General features: G+C 46.6%; 1 protein-coding gene across 1 annotated transcript in view; it reads left to right on the top strand.

The window, feature by feature from the left end:
* The window catches only part of LMF1 (lipase maturation factor 1), a 204268-nt gene that overhangs the window by 5707 nt on the left and 176090 nt on the right, over positions 1 to 22471 (top strand). Inside the window, exons 2-3 of the mRNA XM_086473106.1 lie at positions 4876 to 5185; positions 19909 to 19919. Of these exons, the coding sequence (XP_086329232.1) occupies positions 4876 to 5185; positions 19909 to 19919 (321 nt within the window). The remainder of the gene's footprint in view (positions 1 to 4875; positions 5186 to 19908; positions 19920 to 22471) is intronic.

The following is a 22471-nucleotide window of genomic DNA, read 5'->3' as shown; positions in this document are numbered from 1 at the left end:
GTTAATGGAAAAGTACAGTAAAGCACCTTCTGAGGTGAGAAGAAGTAGTGAAGGTCTATTAGCAGTTGATGACAATTTACATGTATTACTTATGTAAAGATCAGCTCGCAGCAGGTAGAGGAGCGTGCTCCCATGTGAGCTGTCAAAGGCTCCTGCCTCCTGAGTGGGAGGGAGCATGGGAGTCGCTGAGGCTGAGGGTTTTTTTTTCAATCTGCAAAGGATTGAATAGTCTGAAGAGTGATAAAGTGCTTCAGGTGGAGCAGAGGAGACTGACATGGCCTGAAAACACCCTCCCGGGTGTTAGACCTGGTAAAATGTTTGGGCAGCGTGCAGCTGCAGGGGCGTGCGGAGGGTGATGGGGTTTTGGGCTGGGTCTGGAGACTTGGAGGTGTGCAGAGCTGTGCTGGGAGTCTGCAGGGGATGTCCCTGGGTTAGGAGCCCAGCCGTGGCCTCACATCCTTCCCATCTGCGATGCCGGAAAGGAAGCTGTGGGCAAACATCAGCTTCTGCATCCTGGTCAGCAAAGCGTGTGCTGAACTCTGAAAAAACACCCTTCTCGGTTACGCTCTCGGTTTCCAAGTTGATACCAGAAAGCGAGAGTCACTCTGAGGGGTCTGGCATGCTGAAGGGGCTGGAAGGAGTGGGTGACTGGATCAGGCCTTGCGTCAGCTTCCTCCGTCCTGGGGGAGTCTGCTGTGGACTCCTCGGTGCAGTACGTGCCTGAGCTGGAGGTAGCTTGGGAGCTGGTGGAGGGAAGCTGCCTGGTGCGTAGGAATGTGAGTGTTTGCTGTTCTTGATGGAAAAATCCATCCTGAACTGACAGGAGATGCCGATGAATGCATTGCCCGAAGTTTGCAAATCCAGGAGTCAGGGTTGCTGAGGAGGAAGGCAGCTTCTCCTGAGCAGGACACAGTTTCTTGCAGCTCTGTCGGTGACTGAGAAGCCGCCCGCTTGCCTGGCTCACGGCAGCGCTCAGCGGCTGCCGGCTGCCCGCTCGGGCTCCCTTTTGCCGTTTCAGCATCCCTTTGGGTAAGACCCTTCTCTCTTTGCTGTCAGAGATCAGAACATCCCTGGGCTGGCGTGAGCCTTGCAGACGGCCAAGAGCACGGCTTTACAGAGCGCTCGGAGAGGCTGAGGCCGATGCGGTGCTGTTGCCTGAGCCGACTCCATCCGTGCCTTGGACCCCATGGCGTGGTGGAACCCCACGTGCTGCATAGGTGGGTCCCCCCAGCATTGGCTGACCTACTAACTGGTGAATTCTGGTTCGTGTAATAGACCTGCTCTGCCACCCACTTGCCAGGAAGAAGCTACAGGACGAACGTGAGAAATGATTAACCTTGCCCCGTGCCCCGGCAGTGCAGCGAGCTTGCCAGCCAGTGCTCAAGGTGGAAGCAAACTTGTTTGACCATGTTTACCTGGAGGGAGTGGGAAGATGGAGAGTGGAAAATCCCGAAATACGAGGCCAGAGGGAGAGAGGTTAAGGAAGAGGAAGAAAAGCACAGGCTTTGGGGGCGAAAGGGACTTCCACTCCCTGCCCTGACTAAGCCAAGGTCAAAGGAGAGGATCCTGGGGAAGGGAGCAGGGTCTGTGTTGGTCAGTTTAAGGATACAGTTTCTCAAGAGGGTTTCAGGGAGAGGGAGCAATGACAAGCTGATAAAATAACTTCCCTTTTTTTCCCCCCTGGATCTGTGCATCTCCTGCGTTGCTGAATTCCTTTGCAGAATCTGTCTTTAGTTTCAACTGTTGCATGTGTCTGGTAACGTGGAACTGCTGAAGCCTCTTGAAGCCTCACCTGGTGCCTTGGGAGAGTAGGTCTAGATGATTTGGTGGAGGGGTTTGAGAAGCAGGTGCTGCCGGAGGGGTGTGCCCTTCAAAGGTGCTCTAAAAGATGCTGGAGCTGAGTGGAGGGAGGGAGCCTGGCGTGGTGCGAGCCAGCAGCTCAGCTTGGGGAGTGTCCAGGAGAGGGAGCTGGATCCGGGATGGAGGAGCACGTCTAGGAAAGGCGGCACACGTGGGAGCAATAAACGGCGCTCGCCGGACGTGGGCCCCGATGGCTTGGGAGGGTGATGGGTCGAAGCGTAGGTGGAACGGTCAGGATTTGCTTTGGGTGAGGCGAGTTCTTCATCAGATTCAGGCTGTTGCTGGTGGGATGTAGTTGTGAAACCGTCACGTATGAAATACCAGCAGTGCGGCTTCCTGCGAGGAGTCAGTGCTCTGGGAGCAAACCACTGGAGCCCAAACTGGGCAAACGTAGATGTGCCGTTCATGCCAAGCTATAATGCAGTCTGTGCTGCTTTCAGACTTAAAAAGGCTGTACGGTATTTTGTACATACAATGTGTACTTTTCTGCAATTGCTATAGTTTGTTTTTCCTAATTTACCCTTTCCTTGTTTATCTTGCATACTGTGCAGGGGTCTAATTTAGATATTTTTTTTTTTTAGAAAAAAACCTGCTTAGCAGTTATGGGTTGGGGCAGCAATTTCTGTAGCATTTAGAGGTGAATTTGATTAGCACGTTTGGAAAACTGTGCAGGAAATTGCAGTGCTAATCAAGGGAAATCAAACGATGGAGTTTTAAGGCAGAGCTGGTCTTTGTGGTTTTTTTTTTTTTAAAAAAAAGAAAACAAAAAGGAAGATATTAAGTTGTCTGAGGCTCAAAGCATTATATTTCTGCTGGTTTCGTGTGCCAGACTTTCTGATTACGCAGTTGTACCGAACCGAGCGTTGGTACAAAGATATGGATACTCTAAAATATAAAACACTTAATTCGTGGTCCACAACTGATTCGTTAGTGTTGCAGTAAGTTTTTCTCTTGTCCTTCCCTGTCCATAACAGAGTAAAATATTCTGTGCGTCTTAGTAGTTTTTAAAATCCTTCACTGTGTATAAAAGATGGATGAGAAGAGGCGCAACCAATTAAACCCCCAACTTTATTGTGTTAGTGCTGTGATTCAGGATCTGTTGAAATCAGTAGGAACCCTCCCAGTGACCTCAGATATGTGTTGGATGGTGAGTTTTAGTAGTTTTTCAAAAAAAAAAAACTACACTGTGTGTGCAAAGAGATGGACTAAGTGTTAAGTGGATTAACTGCAATCCACTGGAGACCTTTGTGTGTGTCTGGGGGGAATGGGACATTTATTTTTGTTCCCCGGGGCTGCAGGCTTTGGGTTGCTAGTCAGACTTCAAAGAACTGGGAATCCAGGCCTGAACTCGGGGTATAGTTTCACATAGACTTCCCACCAGCGTTCCCAGTGAGAGACATCAACCAGATGAACACTAGAATTCTTGTTTGCAGAATGACGGTATTCAGATAAGCAAGGCAACAGATTTGATCATTAACTAAGGAGGATTGAGGGGGAAACAAATTGGCCTTTTGCAAGACCTCTGGTATTGCTGCGTGTGACGTGGCTGGTGTTTGGATAATTTTTGAAAGATGGGTAAGTTAGCTGCTGGGAGCACAATGTATGGAGCCTAATCAGGAAATGTTGGCCTTCATTTTTTTTTTTTTTTCCGAGAAATGGAGATTACTGCAGTTATGAACTGCAAATTGGTAACTGGAGGAGATTCCTAAAATATGAGATAATCCCTAGAAGCTGACCAACTTTCTCTGTAGAACATCAAATTCTAGGTCTATAATCTGTAATTAAATTGCTTATGTGCTGTTAAAAAAAGCAGCTGGCTGTTCTAAGATTGTCCAGTGCAAGAGCATAGACACTATAAATGAGAGAGCTGTAGTGACATGTAAAAAGTAGCAATTTAGAGGACAGGAACATATTAAGACTTTGTATTTCCAACCTACCAGGATGTGAGAAGATCCAGAAGGTCAACCCATCGCGTAACTACTGTATTCTGCAATTGTGATGGATAACTGTTAACCATTATGCTGCCAAAAGAAGTTAAGGTGTCCTTTGGATGCCTCTTGAATGGTCTGTGTGAGTTTAAGCTGTCTCATTAACAATATTTTGAAATATTAGGTGTTTTCAATATAAGGAAATAATCCCTACTTGATAGGTGGACAGACAGTGTTACGTAAAGATAGAGGTATGTTGTCCTCTAAAGTCAAAGCATAACCTTGCGGGTACAACCTGCCGTCGGTCTGTTGTGGGTTATTTGTCCTGGGAACAGCAGACAGTGTAAATCACCATCAACAACAAAACCCGTGCTGGAGCTGTTGTCGGTTTGCGCTGCAGAATGTTTTGTGGAAGTGGAATAGGAGGGGTCAGCAAGTACAGCTGCGTCCTCGCTGCCGCAGAGCTGAAGGGAGCTGTGTGGGCTCTGCCGGCCGCTTCAGCGGCGCTTCCCGGTATCGGTGCGTGAACCGAGGGTTTCTTGGTGTCTCCTTTCCAAACGACTTTTTTTTGTAAAAAGGAAATTCCTTCTGAAAGTCTTGAAATTAATGCATTGCTTTCACTCGTTCTCTGCAGCGCAATTAAGCTGTTTTCCTCATCTGCATTAGGAGATGAATAGCGTGTGTGGCTAACCTCGGGTCACGCAGAGGCTGGCAGAGCTGGGCTGCGCCTCCTGCTTCTGCATTGGGTCAGGTCGCTCAGTTACAGGGAGCTTTTCCCAGAAGTGCATTGTTGAGTTTGCCTGAAGCAAGTGGCATGTCCCTTACAGCTGTTGAGGAGAAAATTATCTCAAAACAGACTCTGTGCCATTTCCTGGTGTTGAAGGCAGGGACAGCATTTATAGAATTCCTCTGCCTTCTGCATCGTGGTTAATAGAAATCACTGTGTTGTGTTTTAATAGAGATGATGACATGTGAATACATTCCTTCCCGAGGCATGAATATACTTCTGTAACTCTGGACTCAAAATACTTCAGCCTGGATGATTTCTAATATTGTTTTTTTCCTCCCCGTCTTTGTTTTCCTCTAGTTGTGGCCTTCCTGGTGGCATATCATCAAAACAAGCAGCTAATAGGAGAGAAGGGGCTGCTCCCTTGTAAACTGTACCTGCAGGATGTCAAAAAGTATTTCAAAGGGAAGATAAACCTGGATGCGCTGAGCTATGCACCGACAATCATCTGGTTTCTGGACTGGTCAGACATGGACAGCGCCTTGGACTGCCTCTCTCTGTTGGGCCTGGCAACTTCAGCCTTCGTATTGGTAACTGGATGCGCAAACATGATCCTCATGGCTGTCCTGTGGGTTCTCTACCTCTCGTTTGTCAACGTTGGACAGATCTGGTAGGTTAACGATCTCTCTGCTTTGTTTTTCTCTGTAATCTTTTGCTGCTCATTGCACACATTGAGTTTCTGTTACCATTTGAGGTTGGCAATCTGGTAAGGAGCGATGTAGGAATGTGAGGTGAGGGAAGCATTTGGCAGAAATGAGTTATGGGCATGCCCCTGCTCTCTCTCTCTCTTACCCAGGATATCTGCCCCGATTTCTGTCCTCTGAGAGAGACAAATTGACTGCGTAATGTGCCACGCTGCACACTGTCCCTGCTGTGGACTGCTTTCCCTCATGGCTGTGGCAAGGAAGGTCCCCTAATAATTACCTTTGAGATGATGTCTCAGTTTTCAGGCCTGTCCAGAGGAGGGCTGGAACGCGCAAGGTAAGTACACAAAGCCTGTGGGGAAAGAAGTAATGGAGAAATAGTGACTGTCTGCATATCACCTTGCTGCAGGGAAAGGCTGTGGTGCGAAAGGAAAGGCTTCAGGTGGTCCTCACCCTTGTGAAGGCCCCAAATACATTGGTTGACAGAGGATTGGGGCCCTTAGAACCCCAAATTTCATTAGTTCACCTCTTCACTGCCTGTAGCAGAGGTGACGCGGTAACTTTGGGGAAGTAAAAGGCTGTGCTATGAAGAGGTGCCCAAGCTGTGGATGTGATACAGCTGTGTCACTGGGATGTTCTTCCCAAATCTTCTGGCTCTACAGCACATGACAGAACACCTTTCCTGTAGATGGGCTTAGTGAATTTAGTTTTAAGGATTTGCATGTGCTTGGGCAGCCCTGTGTCTTGTCCTGTCCCTTTCGTTCCTGTCCTACTCCAGATGGTATGTAAGTGGGTGAAGGAGAACACTTCGGTTTTCTGAAAAGCTCTATTCTCTGAGCTCTTAACTCAGCATGAACTTAGGACTGTGAAAGAAAGCCACAAAGTATGAAAAATAACTTGGTGGATAGTTTTCCGTTGCCCATTTTCAAGTTATTCCAAAAATCACTCGTCTATTTTTCTAGATGATTTGTGTTACAGGGCAAGAATTCAAGCATCGTCCTGCTCTCGTTTCCAGAGATGCAGGAGCCTGTGTCATTGTAGCAGCAAAATCTGAATGTGTTCCTTGACTTCTTTCTCTTTGTATTTCTGTTTGGGGGGGAGGGAAAAAACCCTTAACAACTTCCCCCTCAAGCTGCAAACGCTTTGTAGCTGAAAGCTGGACCAGCAGTGACTCCCGAGGCTGAAGGTTTGATCTGTCTTGCTCCTGAATTAGGGGGCTAACTAAGACGTTAGCATGACAGCTTGCTTCGTTAGTGCCCGCAAGGCACTCTGGAGTGCTCCCTGTACTGGCGCTGTGGCTGTGGTGGGGCTGTAATGTCGCTATAGTTTTGATTTAAAAAAAAAAAAAAAAAAAAAAAAGCTGGCTGGAGCGTGTTCTTTGTGTCTCGTTGGGCTGTCGTGCTCTGTGCTGGTCCTCTGCTCCCAGTTGCTTTTCCTGGTACAGGCAGACTGAAGGCAGAGGTGTGATGTCTTCTCTGCCGGTGCTGGGGGGGTGACAGTCCTGCAGAACTCTTGAGTTTTTGCCAAAAGAAATCCTGTTGTGCCTGTCCGCTGCATGGCTTTTTTTGTCATCTTTCAGGTCTTTAAGGGAGAGGTGAAGGGTGGGGGATAGAGGAGGGAGCCTTTTGCTGCTGCTGTGCCAAACCACCACCAGTGTCCAGCAGACCATGTCCAAATGCCTCTTCCTGAGGGGGGTTAGAAGCTCGTGGCCAAGCATTCGGTCTCTGCAGCTCTGAAGACAATGAGCTGGCCAGCAGGAATGCAAGTGGAGCCCAGAGTTTGCCTTTTGTGGATGCTGTGGTTGAAAGGAATTGACTCTTGATATTTGAGATAAGGCTGTATTTTCTTCCTCCTTTGCTACTTCAGATTTGGAATGTAAAAGTTGCCCTGGCAGAGGCAGGTGGCTCCTGGTGCACAGCAATAACACACCAAGGGAATGGGTCAGGTTCTTCTGGGGAAGGGGCGAGAGAAAAAAATAAGGGGGGGTGTGGGAGGCATTGCCTCAACTTCATCTCTTCTTAATTGTGGCATCGAATATATTAAACAGGAAATTGGGTTCTTCTTGTAAAGGGGTGGGGGAAAAGAATCAAAGCAACCCAGCAGTACAGCTCATTCAGCTGTGGTTACATTTTTCATTAGAATCTCCGAAATGGGTCACTGGGTAGTCAAAACCATATTATTATTGTGCATACAGTGTGACATTCAATTCCTGGAGAGAAGGGGATGCTGGGCGGCTGGGTACCTGCAGCACAAGTAAACATGGGGAAGAGAGCAAAGCGGGGATTAACGAATTTCTCTCTGTCCTTCAGGGAATTGTGGTGGCACGAGGGATGAGCTGAGAGTACCTGAAATCTCGTGAATTCTGCTGCTGATTGTGGGTGGGTGGGTGGGTGGGTGGCAGCATTTGCCTTAAAACTCCCTTTTCACCCTGGTTCGTAGGTGGCGTTAGATGGTCTGTTAACTTTTTCTTGCTCTCAAATTTGGGTAGATTGAGAGGTTTTGGTTCATAGAATCATAGAATGCATTGGTCTGGAAGGGACCCCCAAAGGTCATCTAGTCCAACCCTCCCTGCAGTGAGCAGGGACATCTTTAGAAGTTTTGATAGCTATCTTTAGCTCGAGTTCTGATTGTTCTTTAAGGCATCTTTAGCTCGAGTTCTGATTGTTCTTTAAGGCATCTTTAGCTCGAGTTCTGATTGTTCTTCAAAGCAGCTGTTGAAAACCACAGTGACTTCTTATAGAGGGGGAAAGGACAATGTCGTCAGGCATTCCTGATCAGAGTTACAAGAGAGCTCAGCAAAGAGGCATCTGAAATGAGGAAGAAATTCCTCCAGCGGCCACATTGTTTTGTAGTTATTGTGCCATCTTTCTTCATGTTCCTCTGCAGCTGGCAGGCAGGGACTCCTGCGAGCTGGTGCTGCCGGGCTGTGCCCGGACCCGTGGGCTGCCCCGATCCAGCAAAACCCTTTGCAGTAGTTGCCTGGGAAGCCAGTTCAAGGAAGATACGGGGTGATAAGGAGGAATAGAGTTCTCTTCTTTAGGTCAGTGAGGAACAATTTATTCCTTTTATCGCCTTTTCTTTTTTCTATTTTAATTTTAAATGTTTCTATTTGTTTTGGGCTGCGGTCTCCAGATACCGGGTGCTGCTGAAGGAGCGAGTCTTTCAACTGCTGTCCAGCTGGCTTGGGCTCAGAGTCAGAGGAAGCTTTAGAAGAGCAAACCATCTCCTTTGAAGGGCAGGACTTGTTGCCTGGCTGCCCCGGTAGTGCTGACCCCCACCTGTGAGCTGGGGGCTACACTGCGTGCCTGGGGACAGCTGAGCCTGCTGTGCCAGCGTGGCAAGGGACCAGCTAAAGGTCTTGGAGGGTGTTATAACCCTCAGGAAAGCTGCTCCTGGAACAGGCTGATGTGAGCTGTTTGTAATGGATTTTGCTGGATAAGGATTACTTTGGCAACCTAAAATCCTGAGAGCTGGGGACGGGGTGTTGTCTTGGCCCTGAATTCGTGACTTTGCCAGTTCAGTGTTGGCTCTGCCAAAGCGCAGGTGAACGGTCTGAAATGAGGTGCACTTCGGTGGTTCTCCAAGCTAGGCTGCCTTTCAGAGGACAGCATGTTAATGTTGGTACCTGTGAAATGCAGGGCCGAGAGTGCCTTTGCCAAATTCGAAAGTGGAACGCACAGGGAAGCTTTTGTAATTCTGGGCACTCTGTTCCCAAAACAGCGGTGGTATTTGGGGTCTGCTCAGACTAAACCTGGACGTGTTCTGTGGGTCATGGGGCGTGCGTTTGATGGTGCCACGCTTGCATCAGAAGCTCAGCGTGTCTGTCTTAAAATACTGGAATTGCACATTTCCTTCTGAAGTAGGAGGAGGCTGTCAAGAATCTAAAGATCTGCCAGTGCAAAAGAATATTTAATGTCTGACCCATAGGCTGGGTGAAGTGCTTAAATCATTATGTTAATTTTAGCCTTGAGTTTTCCTGTAATTTCTGCAGACTATGTCTAATTTCAGTAGAATAGAAATAGTAAAAAGAGGCCCGAGTTTGAGTATAATAGAAGCTATTTAACAAAGCTAAAGGCACTTAAAAAGACTTTGTGGGAATTCCCTATACATCAGTGTCCGTTTTGCAGGCTGCAAATCCTGCTTGCCTAGGTTCAGTCGTTGGAAGAACAGTGCGGCTCCGCAGGTCCGATACGAAGGGCTTTGCCTTTCTCCCTGCTTCCTCCCTGCTGAATATTAATATAATGGATTGTTTAAACAAGAATGGGAAAAGCTGCCCCTTTGTTTACAAGTAAAAATCCTTGTTGCAGGTGACCTCATGAAACCTCCATTTGTGGTTTTATTCCCTCTGGTTTCTGCTGGGGCATAGGTCTGCAGAGATGGACCACTGGCAGCAGAGGTCCTCTGTCAGGACAAGCTCTCCAGGAGAGGCGTTCCGGCAGAAGTTAAATCATTTTGGTACCAGAATAACTAATGCACTTCTAAAGTGAATTTGTAATTCTAGAATAAAATCACTTTTATCCCACAGTAAGGTGTCTCCAGAGAGCTATTACATTTTCTTATATAAACAAACTTTTAAGCTACTCTGCCACTGATCTCCTGTTTCTTCTTCTGTTGTTTCCTCACTGAACAACGCCCCCCCCCCCCCCCCCCCCCGGATTTTCAAATATCATCTGAAAATCTTCCTTTCCCTTGGTTGTTGTATTGTTTCATTTTGTAAAGCATATTGCCCCCTGTTAGAGAGTACAGTTTGTAAGACACTTGATACAAATGCTAGAATTGTGGGTTTTTTAAATCCTATTGCCTTTTCTTCTTTCATGACTAAGATTCTGGTAGAGTTACAAGAGCTCAAGGGAATAGGTTAAACAAGCCAATAAATAAAACGTTATAGCATGAGGTGGCTACAGCGTTCTTTTCAGTGTGTTCTTCCCTTGTGGAAAGTGTTGGTGGAGCTACTGCTCACAGGTGTTTAGGGTAAAATAAGGCTAAGCAGCACACCTTTTTTGTTTGTTTTTTTCTGCAAGGCACATGAAGCTGAGCAGTGCTTCGCCAGCGTACAACCCCAGGGATTGCGGGCGAGTGCCGGTGGAGCTGTGCTCGCCAGCCTTTCGAAGCCCGCTTGCCCGGGTGGTTTCCATGTAGTTGCAGATGCTGCCACGCTTTTCTAGAGCACGGACAGGAGGACACGCCTCTGGCTTTCTGGCCCCAACTCCTGGTGTTTTTTTCACATTTAGCTGATTGAACATAATATTAATAGCCTGTAACTTCACTATTAAGGACTTGTTGGAGGGACAGGTGTACTGCAGGTCATGAAAGCATGTCTCTGAGGCATGTAAATTAATTGCAATTAAATTACCGTCCTCAGAAGTTCATTTACAACAGAGAAAGACTTGTATGTCATGGAGGGTTTGTGGTTTGTATGTCTTGTTAAAAACCACTTGACCTGTGCAGGACTTTAATCACAGTCTTCTGTGTGGTAGCGGATGAGCTGGGGACTGGTTCAGGCTGAACTCCACTAAATGCTAGGGGGCTGATGAGATGCTCAGGGCGGTGTTTTCACTCTCCGGGAGAGCATTAGTGGCCGTTAAACGGACCTCTTCTGCACTTTCTTTCCTCATATTCTACAGCTTTGGGTTTTTGGTCTAAAGCACTTGGGTTTTTGTCTAGTGTCATCCTATCCGGTAAAGGTTAGAAGCAGATCTCTGCTGAGTGTCTTATTCCAGCTTGTAAAACAGACAGCGTGTGACTTGTGGGCTGGATTTGGCAAAACATCATTCCCATTTTTAAGCGTACTGGTTTGTGACCCTCTTAGGACGAGGGCACAGCACTTAGGGAGATACTCGTTTTATGGCTTAAAGAGTCCTAGTCTGACATGCAAAATACAGATGGAAGAATCACCCTTTGAGCTTCCAGTAGACCAGAGCCAGATCAAGGGTGAATGAACATATCCACGCGTCTTATTAAGTAGCATGGGTCATTCAGTAAGGCTTTTTTGACTGCCCCTGAGCAAGCAAACACTGAAAGATCAGGAGCCGTGCAAGTAGGGAGCAGGAACTTGCATGTCCTGGGTTTCATCAGTATGCTTGGTTCGCTTGGGAAGTTCTCAGAGACCTCACTGTACAGGCAGGAATGGACGTGTCAGGCTGTGCTTAACTGTGTGACTTTGGCAAGGTCTTTCCATCAGCCCGTATCCTGCTTTTATCTGCCTGTCTGGAAGTCCTACAAGCTTGTAGTGAGGGGCTGTAGGACTTAATTGATGTCAGCTTTGCAGATATTGAAGTGCAAGCAAAAATTAATGTTGTGCCTGAATCCAGTGTACAATTTTGTTTATTAAAAAAAAATTATCCAGGATTTTAGATGAATCACAATAACGAATATCACCTTGATGCATATGCTAAATTGGGGTCATGTGAAAGTTGCTAAGGGCTTTGCAGATAACCTGCTTGCAAAGAACCCTTTTTGCAACCTTGCTTTATTTTTCTAGCTCTCAAAAATATCCCAATGGCAACAACAACAAGAAAACTTAGAATATCTTATTCCTTTATCTGGCCCTGGCCTTGGCAATAAACCTCAGGAATTTCTTTGTTATTGTGGATCGCAGCCTCGCATCTCTTTTACTCCAAACTCCCCTCCCTCTTTCCCCAGAAAGAAAAGATTATCTCTAGAAACGTAAACCAAAAGTTGAAGGATCTCAGGGGGTCATCCTTCCTGTCGAGGAAGCTGCTTTTTGGCACTTCCTACTCGCACAGAAGAGAGGGAGCGTATCGGTTTCAAAGAATGCTGCGAGCAGCCGTGAGCAGTTGATATGACATATTAATGAAAACAAAGATTAATACCATGTGACACTGCTGCCTTGCAGTACAACTGGGAACTAATGAGGCTAATGAGAACCATATTTTTGTTTGAGAGATTAAAATTTAATCATGGCTGATGTCAGAAAGGAATCATTTAGCGTTTCCCCCCCCCCCGCCCCAGTATGTGTAAGGTTTCCCCTCCCTGCCCTAGGCTGGCTTTTTGGTTTAGCAGGAGCACTTGAGAGGGGCCAGCCCATTGCCATCTCCTCGCCTGGCATCAGCGTGGCTGGGAAGGAGGAGGTTGATGCCGTGGCCAGCTGGCCTGCCGTAGTCCCCAAGACCTGTAAACGTGGGCTCTGCAGTGTGAGGTTACTTGTCTTGGTTGAGGAAGCCAAGCTAAATGCAGGTGGCAGTGGGTTGTGTGCCGGTAGTTTAGCTTGGCCTTTTTGAAGGGGCAAGTAGGAGCAAAGAACGCGGTTGCCGTAGGGTGTCCGAGGAGGTTTGAGCGAGCTCCTGCCCACATCTGCTCCAAAAGCCGTGCGTTACTCTGCATGAGTGGAGCGGACCCAAAAGGCAGGCGGAGGTGAACCTGGCTAAGAAGCCGGGTCCAGCTCTATTATGAATTTGAGAAGATCTGCGTGAGCTGAGGGTAGGAGAAGAGCTGCCAAAAGGGCTGTCAGGGGATGCTTCGGTGGGGTCTCGGGCTGCACCAGATCTGGTCGTTGCCTGCTTCTGTGAATATATTCCTGGAGAAGAGCTGACCCGTGGCAAGTCTAACTTGACTTTGAAACCATTGCCATTGAAACGTGATATGAAAAACAAGGGAAGAGGCGTAAAATGGTGTGCCGGGGTTTCTTGAGCAGCTGCAGCATGGAAACTGCAGCGTTACTGCTGATTTTGTAGCAAGTAGTGCCTCTAAGATTAATGTCATCTGAATAACGTGAATGGTTGTAGGAACTTAAATAGGTTTAAAAAGAGGGAAACTAAAGAGGAATTTAAATAATTTTACGTGGTGATTGCACGTAGTGTTTTGACTTGCTGTAATTACTGGCTTCGCTTCACTTAAGAACAGCACCTTTGGAGGGTTTTCTTTTATTTAAATCGGCTGCAGGATAGCCAGAGGTCTATAAAAATTGATTCACCATATGGAGAAGAGATCATGTCTTTGTCTACACTGGAAAACAGCTTATGCTGAGGGTGCCCTTAAGGTGTGTGCAGGGGCTGTAGCGTTACGTCTGTACCACAGCGGGTGTTCGGATGCTGCTCCTGTGAGCATCCCATTGCCAGCCAGCTCCTCCTGCCCCAACCTCTGCTCTGTCTGTTAAATGCGTGCTATGGAATTGCCCTCTGAGTCCTGGTTCATGATGTTTTTATCACGTTAATCCCAGTAATCACTTCTGTCTGAATGTCAGGACCGTTACCTCTAGGTAGCGTTAGGAAAGCACAGAAAAGCCGCGGCGTGTGTCTGCTCCTTCGCTTTGCAGAAAGCCTGAGAAAATGACTTAAGATCGTAGAGCGTAATGCTCTGATAGCACAGCGAATGTCAGCAAAAGGCACGGAGCAATATTCTTTCATCTCCTTCGTGCCTCCCCGGCCCGTACCTTGGTTTCACAAGAAGAACATGTTAAAACATCAGCAGCAACTGGAATGGGATATGGGGTAAAGCCGTGGCGCGGGGAGCTGTGTATACTCTGTGGACAGCTAATAACACCCCGCTATTTCCTTTGCACAAACTGTCTCTAGATTCCAATCACTTCTGCAAATCATGGCCAATGAGAAAATGAGAGCAAAGAAATTATCAGAAGATTATGTGGTTAGTGGCGTGGCTGTGCAGTGTCTGATGTACCACAGGGCTTTGCCAGAGACAGAGACAAATATTTTTTAATTGCTTATTATCTGGCACATCTAATTGCCAGCTGTATGGAGTATGTAGACTTGGGTATTGATTCCACAGCTGAAAGATTTAGGAAAAGAATGAATAATGTTTTTTTCTTTTTCTTTTCTTTTCTTTTTTTTTTTTAAAAACTCTAACTTGCCAAATAGCTTCATGCACCCAGTCTGGTCCAGCACACGTTCATGTTGTTTAACTCGTCCAACTTCTCAGACAGCTGTGGTTGGAAAGAATGTTAATACAGTGATTGGTACAGCCGAAAAGCGATCAGGGGTTAGCGAAGGGTCCAAGCCGTGGGGGAAACTCTGTTTACCATCTTCCCTAAGGGTCTTAATCCAGAAATTTATTCTTGAGAACAGTGTTTGCTACCAGGGGTGCTGGCTCGTCGCTGGGCTGGGGTTACTGCACAACCAGAGTTATTTGCAGGGCTGAGCCGTGTTACTGGAGAAAAGTTCCAGGTCTGTCTGGGTAAACAGCAGCTCTGTCCTGGAGAAGGGGGAGGCAAGCGACTGCAAAAACAAGCAAGCTCTCTTGGGGAAAGGGTCTGGGGTAGAAAGTAGGTGGAAACTTGCATTAGAGTAACTCGTGTCTTTATGAACTCGGTGTAGAGGAAATGACCGTGCTTTCGCTGAAACCTGCGGCCTTGCTGCAGACTTCCCCTTTTAATGGGGAATCGCACTCAAGTCTGCAGAATGGTTGGCAGTGGGGGACCAGCCCTCAGAGAGAGAGTAATTCATGCAATTAAATTATTCCTTTTTTTTTCTTTTTAAATCAAGGAATGGAATTAGTGAAATGCACTTTTCCTGGGATTTTACCTTGCAGAGTGCTGGCAGCAGAGATCCGAAGCCTTTCTGCTGCTGGTCCTGGCAGAGCAGGGTTGCAGCCCTCGTGCTGCCTGCCCGTGCGTGCCCGTGGGACTGACCTCCTGTTCCAGGCCTTGAACGTGCTCGAGCCGATGCTGACCCCTTTATTTCCCATCAGTGTCTGTTTTCACTCGCTGTGCACATACTTTTCCAGTTTGTTTCTGCCCAGGGAAATGCAGCAGTTGGGCAGGTCGGGCAGCCTGGTGCAGCTCCTGCCGGGCTCCGGCGGGGTGAAGCAGGGCGGAGGAGCTGCGGCGCTGCTGCGGTCACCGTCCTGCTGCCGGCTCCCATTCTCACCTTTCCCGCCTCGGACACACCGTCCAGCTCGAGGAGCAGTTCGGAGCAGGATTCACGAGACTGCCGTTTCAGCATCTGCTTTTGGCACTGGAAGGATTTAACCAAAGCAGTCTTCCCTTGAGTTTGGCAAATTCCACAGTCGCGTAAGCCAGGGCTTGTCATAGTCTTTAGCTTTGGAGATGAGCACGGACAGAACAGTTGGTGAGTGTTGGGGCTTAGCTGGGTAATTCACATTTGGTTCCTTAACCAAGCCTGGTTCCCTGCCTTGCAAGGGGAAGCTAAAGCGGAGCTTCGATGGCTGGCTGCCTGGGAGTGCCGCTTGCCCGGCCGCGGCGAGAGCCGTGCGGCGGTGCCCGACCACGTCGCCGCTGCTTGGGCTGGGGCACGGGTGTGAGGAGGCTCCAGGAGGCAGCCGTCCCGTTCCTCATCCGCTGGTTGGCTCCAGCTCCGCTCAGGAGCTTTCCCAGCGCCATGTGCAAACTGAGGAGTGATCCTCATCCTCAAGCACTTTTTTTTTTCTTAATGTTATCCCTGTTCCTTCCATTTAAATGTCGTTGTTGTAATTACAGAGCGCAGAATCCCAGTTTTTAGAGATCTGTGACCACAATAAAGTGAATCCAGAAACCAGACGAGTGGTTTCATTTACTACCATTCTAGCTTATTTCCTCCCCCCACGACCGCTGTGCAATACTAAAGGCTTGGCAGCAACTGAAACCAGCTGTCAAAAATGTTTCTTACCCCCACACTTTTAAGTTAATGATGTTCTGAAATTAATGGTGCACGAGACTAATTCTGTCATCTCGTTTTCATGGACTCTCGGTCTCTTGCAAGTGATGTTTGCCAACTGGCTGCTTTGTTTTGAGGCAGCGTGCTGAGGAAGTATATCCCCAGGTGTTGGGTACTCTGTGTGTGTGTGTGTGTGTATATATGTGTATGTATACACACAGATTGAAAAGATGGTTTATTTTTGTCCTGAAGTGTTTACAGCTTTAATTTGGTTGGTATATTGTGGTTCGCCAAACAAGCTTTCAGGCACGAAAACCAGTAACTTTTAGGAGCGTCATGTGCAAGACAGCCATGGATGAGGTTTTCCGCTTCTTGGAGCTGGGGAGGTGTCAGCCAGCATCTCGTGTCTGGTTGTCACGTTGTGCTGGAAGTGGCCACGGCCCCACGCCGTGCAGAGAAGAGGCGCAAGCCCCGGCGGCAGGGAAGAAAGTGGCTTGTTGTGGTGAAAAGCTGAAAGAGCTGAGCTTGGTTAGCTGAGAGAAAGGAAAACTGAGAAAGATGACAAAGATACTCAAGTGCATGAAAGCAGCAGAGAGGATGGAAATTGGCCGTTCTCTGGGTTTGCTGTCTCCACGTGGATAGGACAAGAAGCTGTTTGGTTTACGTGGTGGAAAGGAAGGTATGGGTTGGACATAAGGAAAAGCCTTCTGAATGTACATACGGAGGAGCACTAGGCTGAATACCTGGAGAGGGAGATGGAGTCTCCATCGCTGCTTAGACAGGCTCTGTCAGAGGTGATTCTCGCGCAGTCAGTCGTGTCTTGGGACAGGTGGATTTCCCACATTTTCTATATATCCATGGCTTAGCCCTTTTTTTTTCTCCCCGAATGCAATGCCTGGATTTATGGCAGGCAGTTCCTCCAGCTTTCCCTGTTACTGACATTTTGGAAGGAGGCTCTTCGCTCTGCCAGTTGTGTGTCCATTTGATTGACTGCTGGGGTCTGAGGCTGCTGCTGTCTCCTGGGGAGATGGTCTCCTGCTTCCTTCTCTCCCTGCCTGGGTACTAGAGGGAAGAAAGGGGTAGTCAAGATATCACAGGGAAGAGATAACTCATGGTGTAGCTTCTACCTGGTTTCCACTGCGGAGAGGTGCTGCTGTGGAAACCTGGGTACAGCAGATTTTGGAGCCGTATCCTGATGAAGAGTAGAAAGTGTGTCTGTGCTACCCAAATACCTTTTCCCCCCATCCCAAGTTATACAGCCCAGAGAATAAAGAGAGATTCATAATGGAGATGAAAGTTGACATCTGGGTTCACTTCCCATAGAGGATGCTCTCCATGGAGAGCAGTGAGAGGAGCTGTTAACACCAGCTGCGGATTAGGGATGCAGCAGGGAATTATCCTGCCGGTGGAAATTTGTTTAATTGGAAGGATCTGGTGGTGTTGGGCACTGCCAGGTTGTGGTCGGTGGGTAGGACTGTTTTTTTTTCTTTTTTTTTTGATTATAAATACGGATGTATTTTCCTAATAAGCATCAATAGATGTAAAGATAAGCATTCCTGTCTGTGTTCTAATACTATTTCTTAATGGACTTGCTTCGGAATTTTGCTGTGTTTTACAGACTTGTCTGGGACAGGGAGTCCTCTTATAACTCTTGCATTAAATAATCTGTGTAGCTATAGGGTAGGTGAGCTGAGAAGGAATGTAAATTTGTTGGTTAAGTCTGGCCGATCGGTGTTTCCTCCTCCTTGAGCCGATAGAAACCATCATCCCGCACGCTTTGCATGCAGGAAAAAAAGATGTTATGCAGAAAAGGTGGTGTTTTCTGCCAGGTTGGCTTGGGAGCTCGCTGTTCATTTGCAACAGTGGTGCTCGCGCATTTTAGACTGTTTTGCCATCAATTTTTGCTTTCCAGGAATATACTTGAGCTAGAATTAATCAGCATGACAATGCGGTGAAAACAATTTAACCCAAATATTTGATGATGCTTGTATTTCCTTGCTGATACTTACAGTCTTCTGAGTGTGAGGTGAATTTGCCTCTAATGACAAGTCATGGCTAATTACGTTGTTTCTCCAACGTGAAAACAGAAATGACATCACGTTTTAATTTGATTTAGAAAATCCGAATGGAGTATACTTTGAATTTGCAAAATTTCTGGTTTTGACAATGTGCCGATCAAAAGCTACTCTGTTGAAATTTGCCAAAAAACCCCAAACCCGCAAAATCAAATCCATGTTTTCATTTGTCGTTATCTGTCGGTAATGTTTCAAGTGCCAAGGCAGGCAGTAGGGGAAAAAATCAGTTTTTTGTTTAATAAACACTTCTGTTGACAGCATGTAAGCGAGGAAGAGGACCTTGCGAAGGAAGAATGGTAATTAGATTCCAAACTACAACCTGAAGTTGGCAGGAACTGGGTACCTGCCTGTTTGTACCTATAAAAAAACCCAAACCATCCCTGCAAGAAGCCCTGCTGCTTTTATGTTTTTGGAGTGGGCCATTTGGTTTGGTTTCCTTGGCATTTGTATCGCGGGCTTCTTCAGAGAAATAAATTCACAAGTGTTTGCCTGTCATCACATGACAAGTTATGGAGCCTAGATTGATGTAATCAGCAACAGACACACGTCAGAAAACTTAATGTGGTTCAGAAGAATACAATATTTTATTAATTCCTCATTTTGTGTATGTCTCTGTGTGTGTGTTTTAAATGAGCCTCAGGGGGTTCTTAACTTCTGCCAAGAAATAAGAATAATTCGTACAAGTTTATGTTTAACTGCACCACAACTGTGGTGGAGAATAGCAAAGTTAGGTTGCCCTTAATGACAGATATCTTTGTAAAGAGCCACTTCTATTAAGAAAGTTAAAGCTTGTTGTGCATTTTAAAGTTACTGCTCTCTATACATCAGTAGTCACGTATGAAATTGTACATAAATATGTAGTAAAATATTTAGATTGATCGATTGTTGAACTATTCAAACTGCATGCGTGTGAGTATAAAATTTGCACACCTATTTAGGACATTTCCAGTGAAAGCAAATCTTTCTGAAAATCTTTAAAAGCCTGGAGTATGTTTTTGGGGGGGGGTGTTCTGGGGTTGTTTGTTTTTTGTTGGTTTTTTGGTTTTTTGGTTAGTGTAATGCAATATGCTGCTGCAAATACAAATAATAAAGCTCCAGTGTGGGATTGAAGCCATAATGGGAGTAAACACAAGCTGTCTGTTGAAGAGGGACATCTTCAAACTTGATAACCTTTGAGTTTTGCTTTTAATCGGAACGGGTAATCTTACAGAAATTCACTATGTTGTAGCTAAGGCTAAAGGCCGTTTCAATGAGAAGACCAGCTTAAAAAAACACATTAAATGTTGCACCAGCTTGTGGCAAAAATCCCCATGGAAATGGTACAGCGAGCGTGCATCGCATTTCCTGAGACGCTGGGGGTTGATGAGCATCTAGTACACGGCGCTCCGCGAGCAGATGGCGTGGGGCTAGACTCTTCTGCGCTCAAAAGGGAGAAAAACCCGATGGCTTGTTCACCAGCAAGAAGTTAGTTCTTGCTTTTCAGCAGCGTGGGCTTCACCAGCGCAGAAGTGTGCGTTAAGCTCCGTGTTTTTAACAGCATCGGTCGTTGCCTTCTGCCTGGGAAGGGCTTAGCGTGCTTTAGAAACCGTAAATGAATAATCTTGCCGCAGAACCTGGTTAAGCTGCGCCATCAGCTAGATTGCTCGCTCGGAGGAGTCTCTCGAGTCAGAGGGAAGGTGAGGAGCAGCCCTTTGTGAAGCCCATGTCTGTTGTGATTTGGGACTGCGCTGTCTCTTCTGGGTGTGCTGCTTTAGCATCTTTATTGAAAGACCGGTGGCCAATTCCTTGGAGTGCTAAATAACAGCTTAATTTACCCAGAAACAAGGAAATTTGCTGCTCTTGCATTTCCAGGCAGCGGCAATTTACCATTTAGTGCCTTTGAGTTGCATGTTAGATGGTTCAGGCATGTTTCCGTACTCCTTGACAGATGTGTTTTGAAACTCAGAATGTGTGAAGTTTGAAATAAAACTGATATGAGACATAAGTTCCTACAATTGATCAAGTGAGATTTTAATTTTTTTGCTTTTTCTTCATTTTGTTTTGCAGGTATTCCTTTGGTAAGTGAATAAAAATGAGACAAAATCTGCAGTTATAATTTATTGGTGCATTTGTGGGTATGTAGCTTTTACATTACTCTAGCTTACTTTCTCTGTCTTTCTCTGTCAAATGTTTAAGTTTTGATTGTCTCTATTCTCTGCCTTTCACTGAGTTTCTTTCTGCCTGTATGCCGTTAAGGAGAGGAAAGCTGATGTAAATTCTGTAAATTCAAGATTGAAGGAGCCTTGGTGGAAGGGCTGTCTAAGTACCAACAGCATCATTACAAGGGTGACATTAAAGACGAGTAGTTAAATGAGCCTGAGGCAACCAAACGAAGCAAGGTCTGAAGAACATCCCCTGGGAGGGAACGTGTCCCTCCTAAATTCCCATTCCCTTTCCACTGGTGATTTGTATGAATTTCAAGAACCTTTTACTCATATCATCTGCTTTCCCGCTGGTGTGTAGTGCAGATATTATTGCCTTGGAGATCTGGAAGGTTGATTCATGCTTTGCACAGGTTGGGGTTTTTTCCAGAATTAAGGCTCCAACCCACAGTGGAGCTTAAACAGAAAGTTAGAAATCCTGTTAGAAAACCTGTTTCTCTCTGTGGAAATACTAGGAAAACTGCTAGTGTACTTCTGATTTTCTGGGAAGTACTGCCGTGGCATAATGTCTCAAAACAGCCTATTTGGCCGTGTCTTCTCATCCTTTCAGCCTGATGCTCATGCTGGTGGGTGGATGGAGAAGGATGCTTCATCACTGTGTGGATGAAAAGGGGATTTGTATTCCCAAGCTGTTACTAACCAGTCTCGGATAGAAATTTGGTTGCTCTCATATAAGGCACAAGGGCAGTTAAAGTCCATTTGTGCCTGCGTATTATGGAGGCTTCCAAAAGTGATGCCTGAGCGTGCCTCCCCCTTCTCCTTCAGGGAGCTGCATCTGCCTCTTGATTACCAGTGGATCGTTTTAATCAGTTCTAAGTGAATAAACTGTTGTAGTGTATGTGGGATCATTGAGATGGTGCTTCACCAAGTGGAAAAGCAGAGGAGTGTGGGGAATTGTTTCCACTCCTGTGCAGTTTAGATAGTACTTTCACATTGGATGTGGATATTTTCGCCAGCTGGACTTTACAATGTGAATCCAGACCTTTGGGATAGTGAGGACACTCATCTTGGTTTTAACTGAAGTTTCTCATCTTCTGTACACGTTTCCCACTCTCACTGATGGTTGTAGAAAAACTGCTTTTCGCAAGCAGTGTTTTATCTTTCTTTGGCCTTTCTTTATGTCCCAACTGGATAGCCACCCTATGAGCATTACTGAAGTCCTTTGTACGCAGTAGGGTCTCTCCCTTCCTTGTTTTTGGCTTAAGGGCTACTTCTGAATAAGATGAATGAGATGTAAATCTTGACTTACTTTTGTTAGAATACAGGAAAACCACAATATTTTTGTTATAATATAGCTGAAACAACAACATTGTCATCCATTGCTGTAGAAGTACATTAAATATTGCTGAGCTGTGGAAGCCTTATTCTTTGGTAGCATCTACTTCAAAGCAAGATCTTAAAAAAAGAAAAAGAAAAAAAAAAATTAAAAAAATTCCTGGAGAGACCTTTGTAAATGCTGTTTCCTATTCCCCTCCAGGAAGTGTGCTTTTTTTTGATACATCTTAGGATGGATTTTGGTAGCCTCTATTAAAACTGCAGGCTGTCCCTATGAATTTTAAAGAACTCCAGAGTCTGGAAATAACAACAAGCTGTTAGGCCAAATGGGATCAACTGGTATTGCCACAGGTTTTGCTCTTTGCTCTTACTCCTGTCAGGTAACAGTTATTAAAAACACTCCTCACTTCAGGGAATGAACTGTGAAACAGCCGTGCAAGAGCTTTCACAGTGCAAAGCACCGGCAGTGTTGGACTATTTATCTTTGAAAGGTGAAGAGGTGCTCTGCAATGCAAATCCTGGGGCCAGCACCAGCCTGGGGGTTAGCGCGGTTCTGAAATCAGCCGAGCTGTAATAACTTCTTGGCTTTATTTATTGTTATTCGGGTATGCATTGGGCTTTGAGTGAAACACGGCGTGTTTCAGCGGGCGTGCGGTGGCTTTACATCGGGTCCCTCCCCGTGGATAGGCACAGCTCAGGCGTGCGAGGCTCCGGGAGCGCCCGACTTGATGGTCCCTTTTCCTCCCTGCTTTTGGCGGTGGAGTGCTGCGGTTGCCGAGCGTGGGCTGTGCTCTGGTGGGACGGCTCATGGCGGGAGCATGCTGGATTGCTTTGGGTCTTCCTAGCTGAGCTAAGGCTGCTGGGAGTCTCGGGGATGGATGGATGGATGGATGGATGGATGGATGGATGGATGGATGTGCTGCCTGTCCTCGGTGGAGCACACCTGCGGGGCCAGCAGCCAGGCTGCTCCTGAAGAGCTGAGGTTTCATGACAACTTCATCCTCAGTCTAAGTCTCCTTCTCGAGCTTTGGTGTACCCAGGGCTTTCCTCCATGGCCTTTTCTGCTCAAGCCCCTTTCTAGGTGCCTTGGTGACCTGTGTGCGCCACCACGAGCCGGCAGGCCTCACTCAGCA

The sequence above is a fragment of the Leptosomus discolor genome, chromosome 14, assembly GCF_034619465.1.
Source record: "Leptosomus discolor isolate bLepDis1 chromosome 14, bLepDis1.hap2, whole genome shotgun sequence".
In the NCBI taxonomy this organism is placed as follows: domain Eukaryota; kingdom Metazoa; phylum Chordata; class Aves; order Leptosomiformes; family Leptosomidae; genus Leptosomus; species Leptosomus discolor.
Note: the sequence above shows the minus strand (reverse complement) of the source record. Positions and strands in the feature narration are given on the sequence as shown.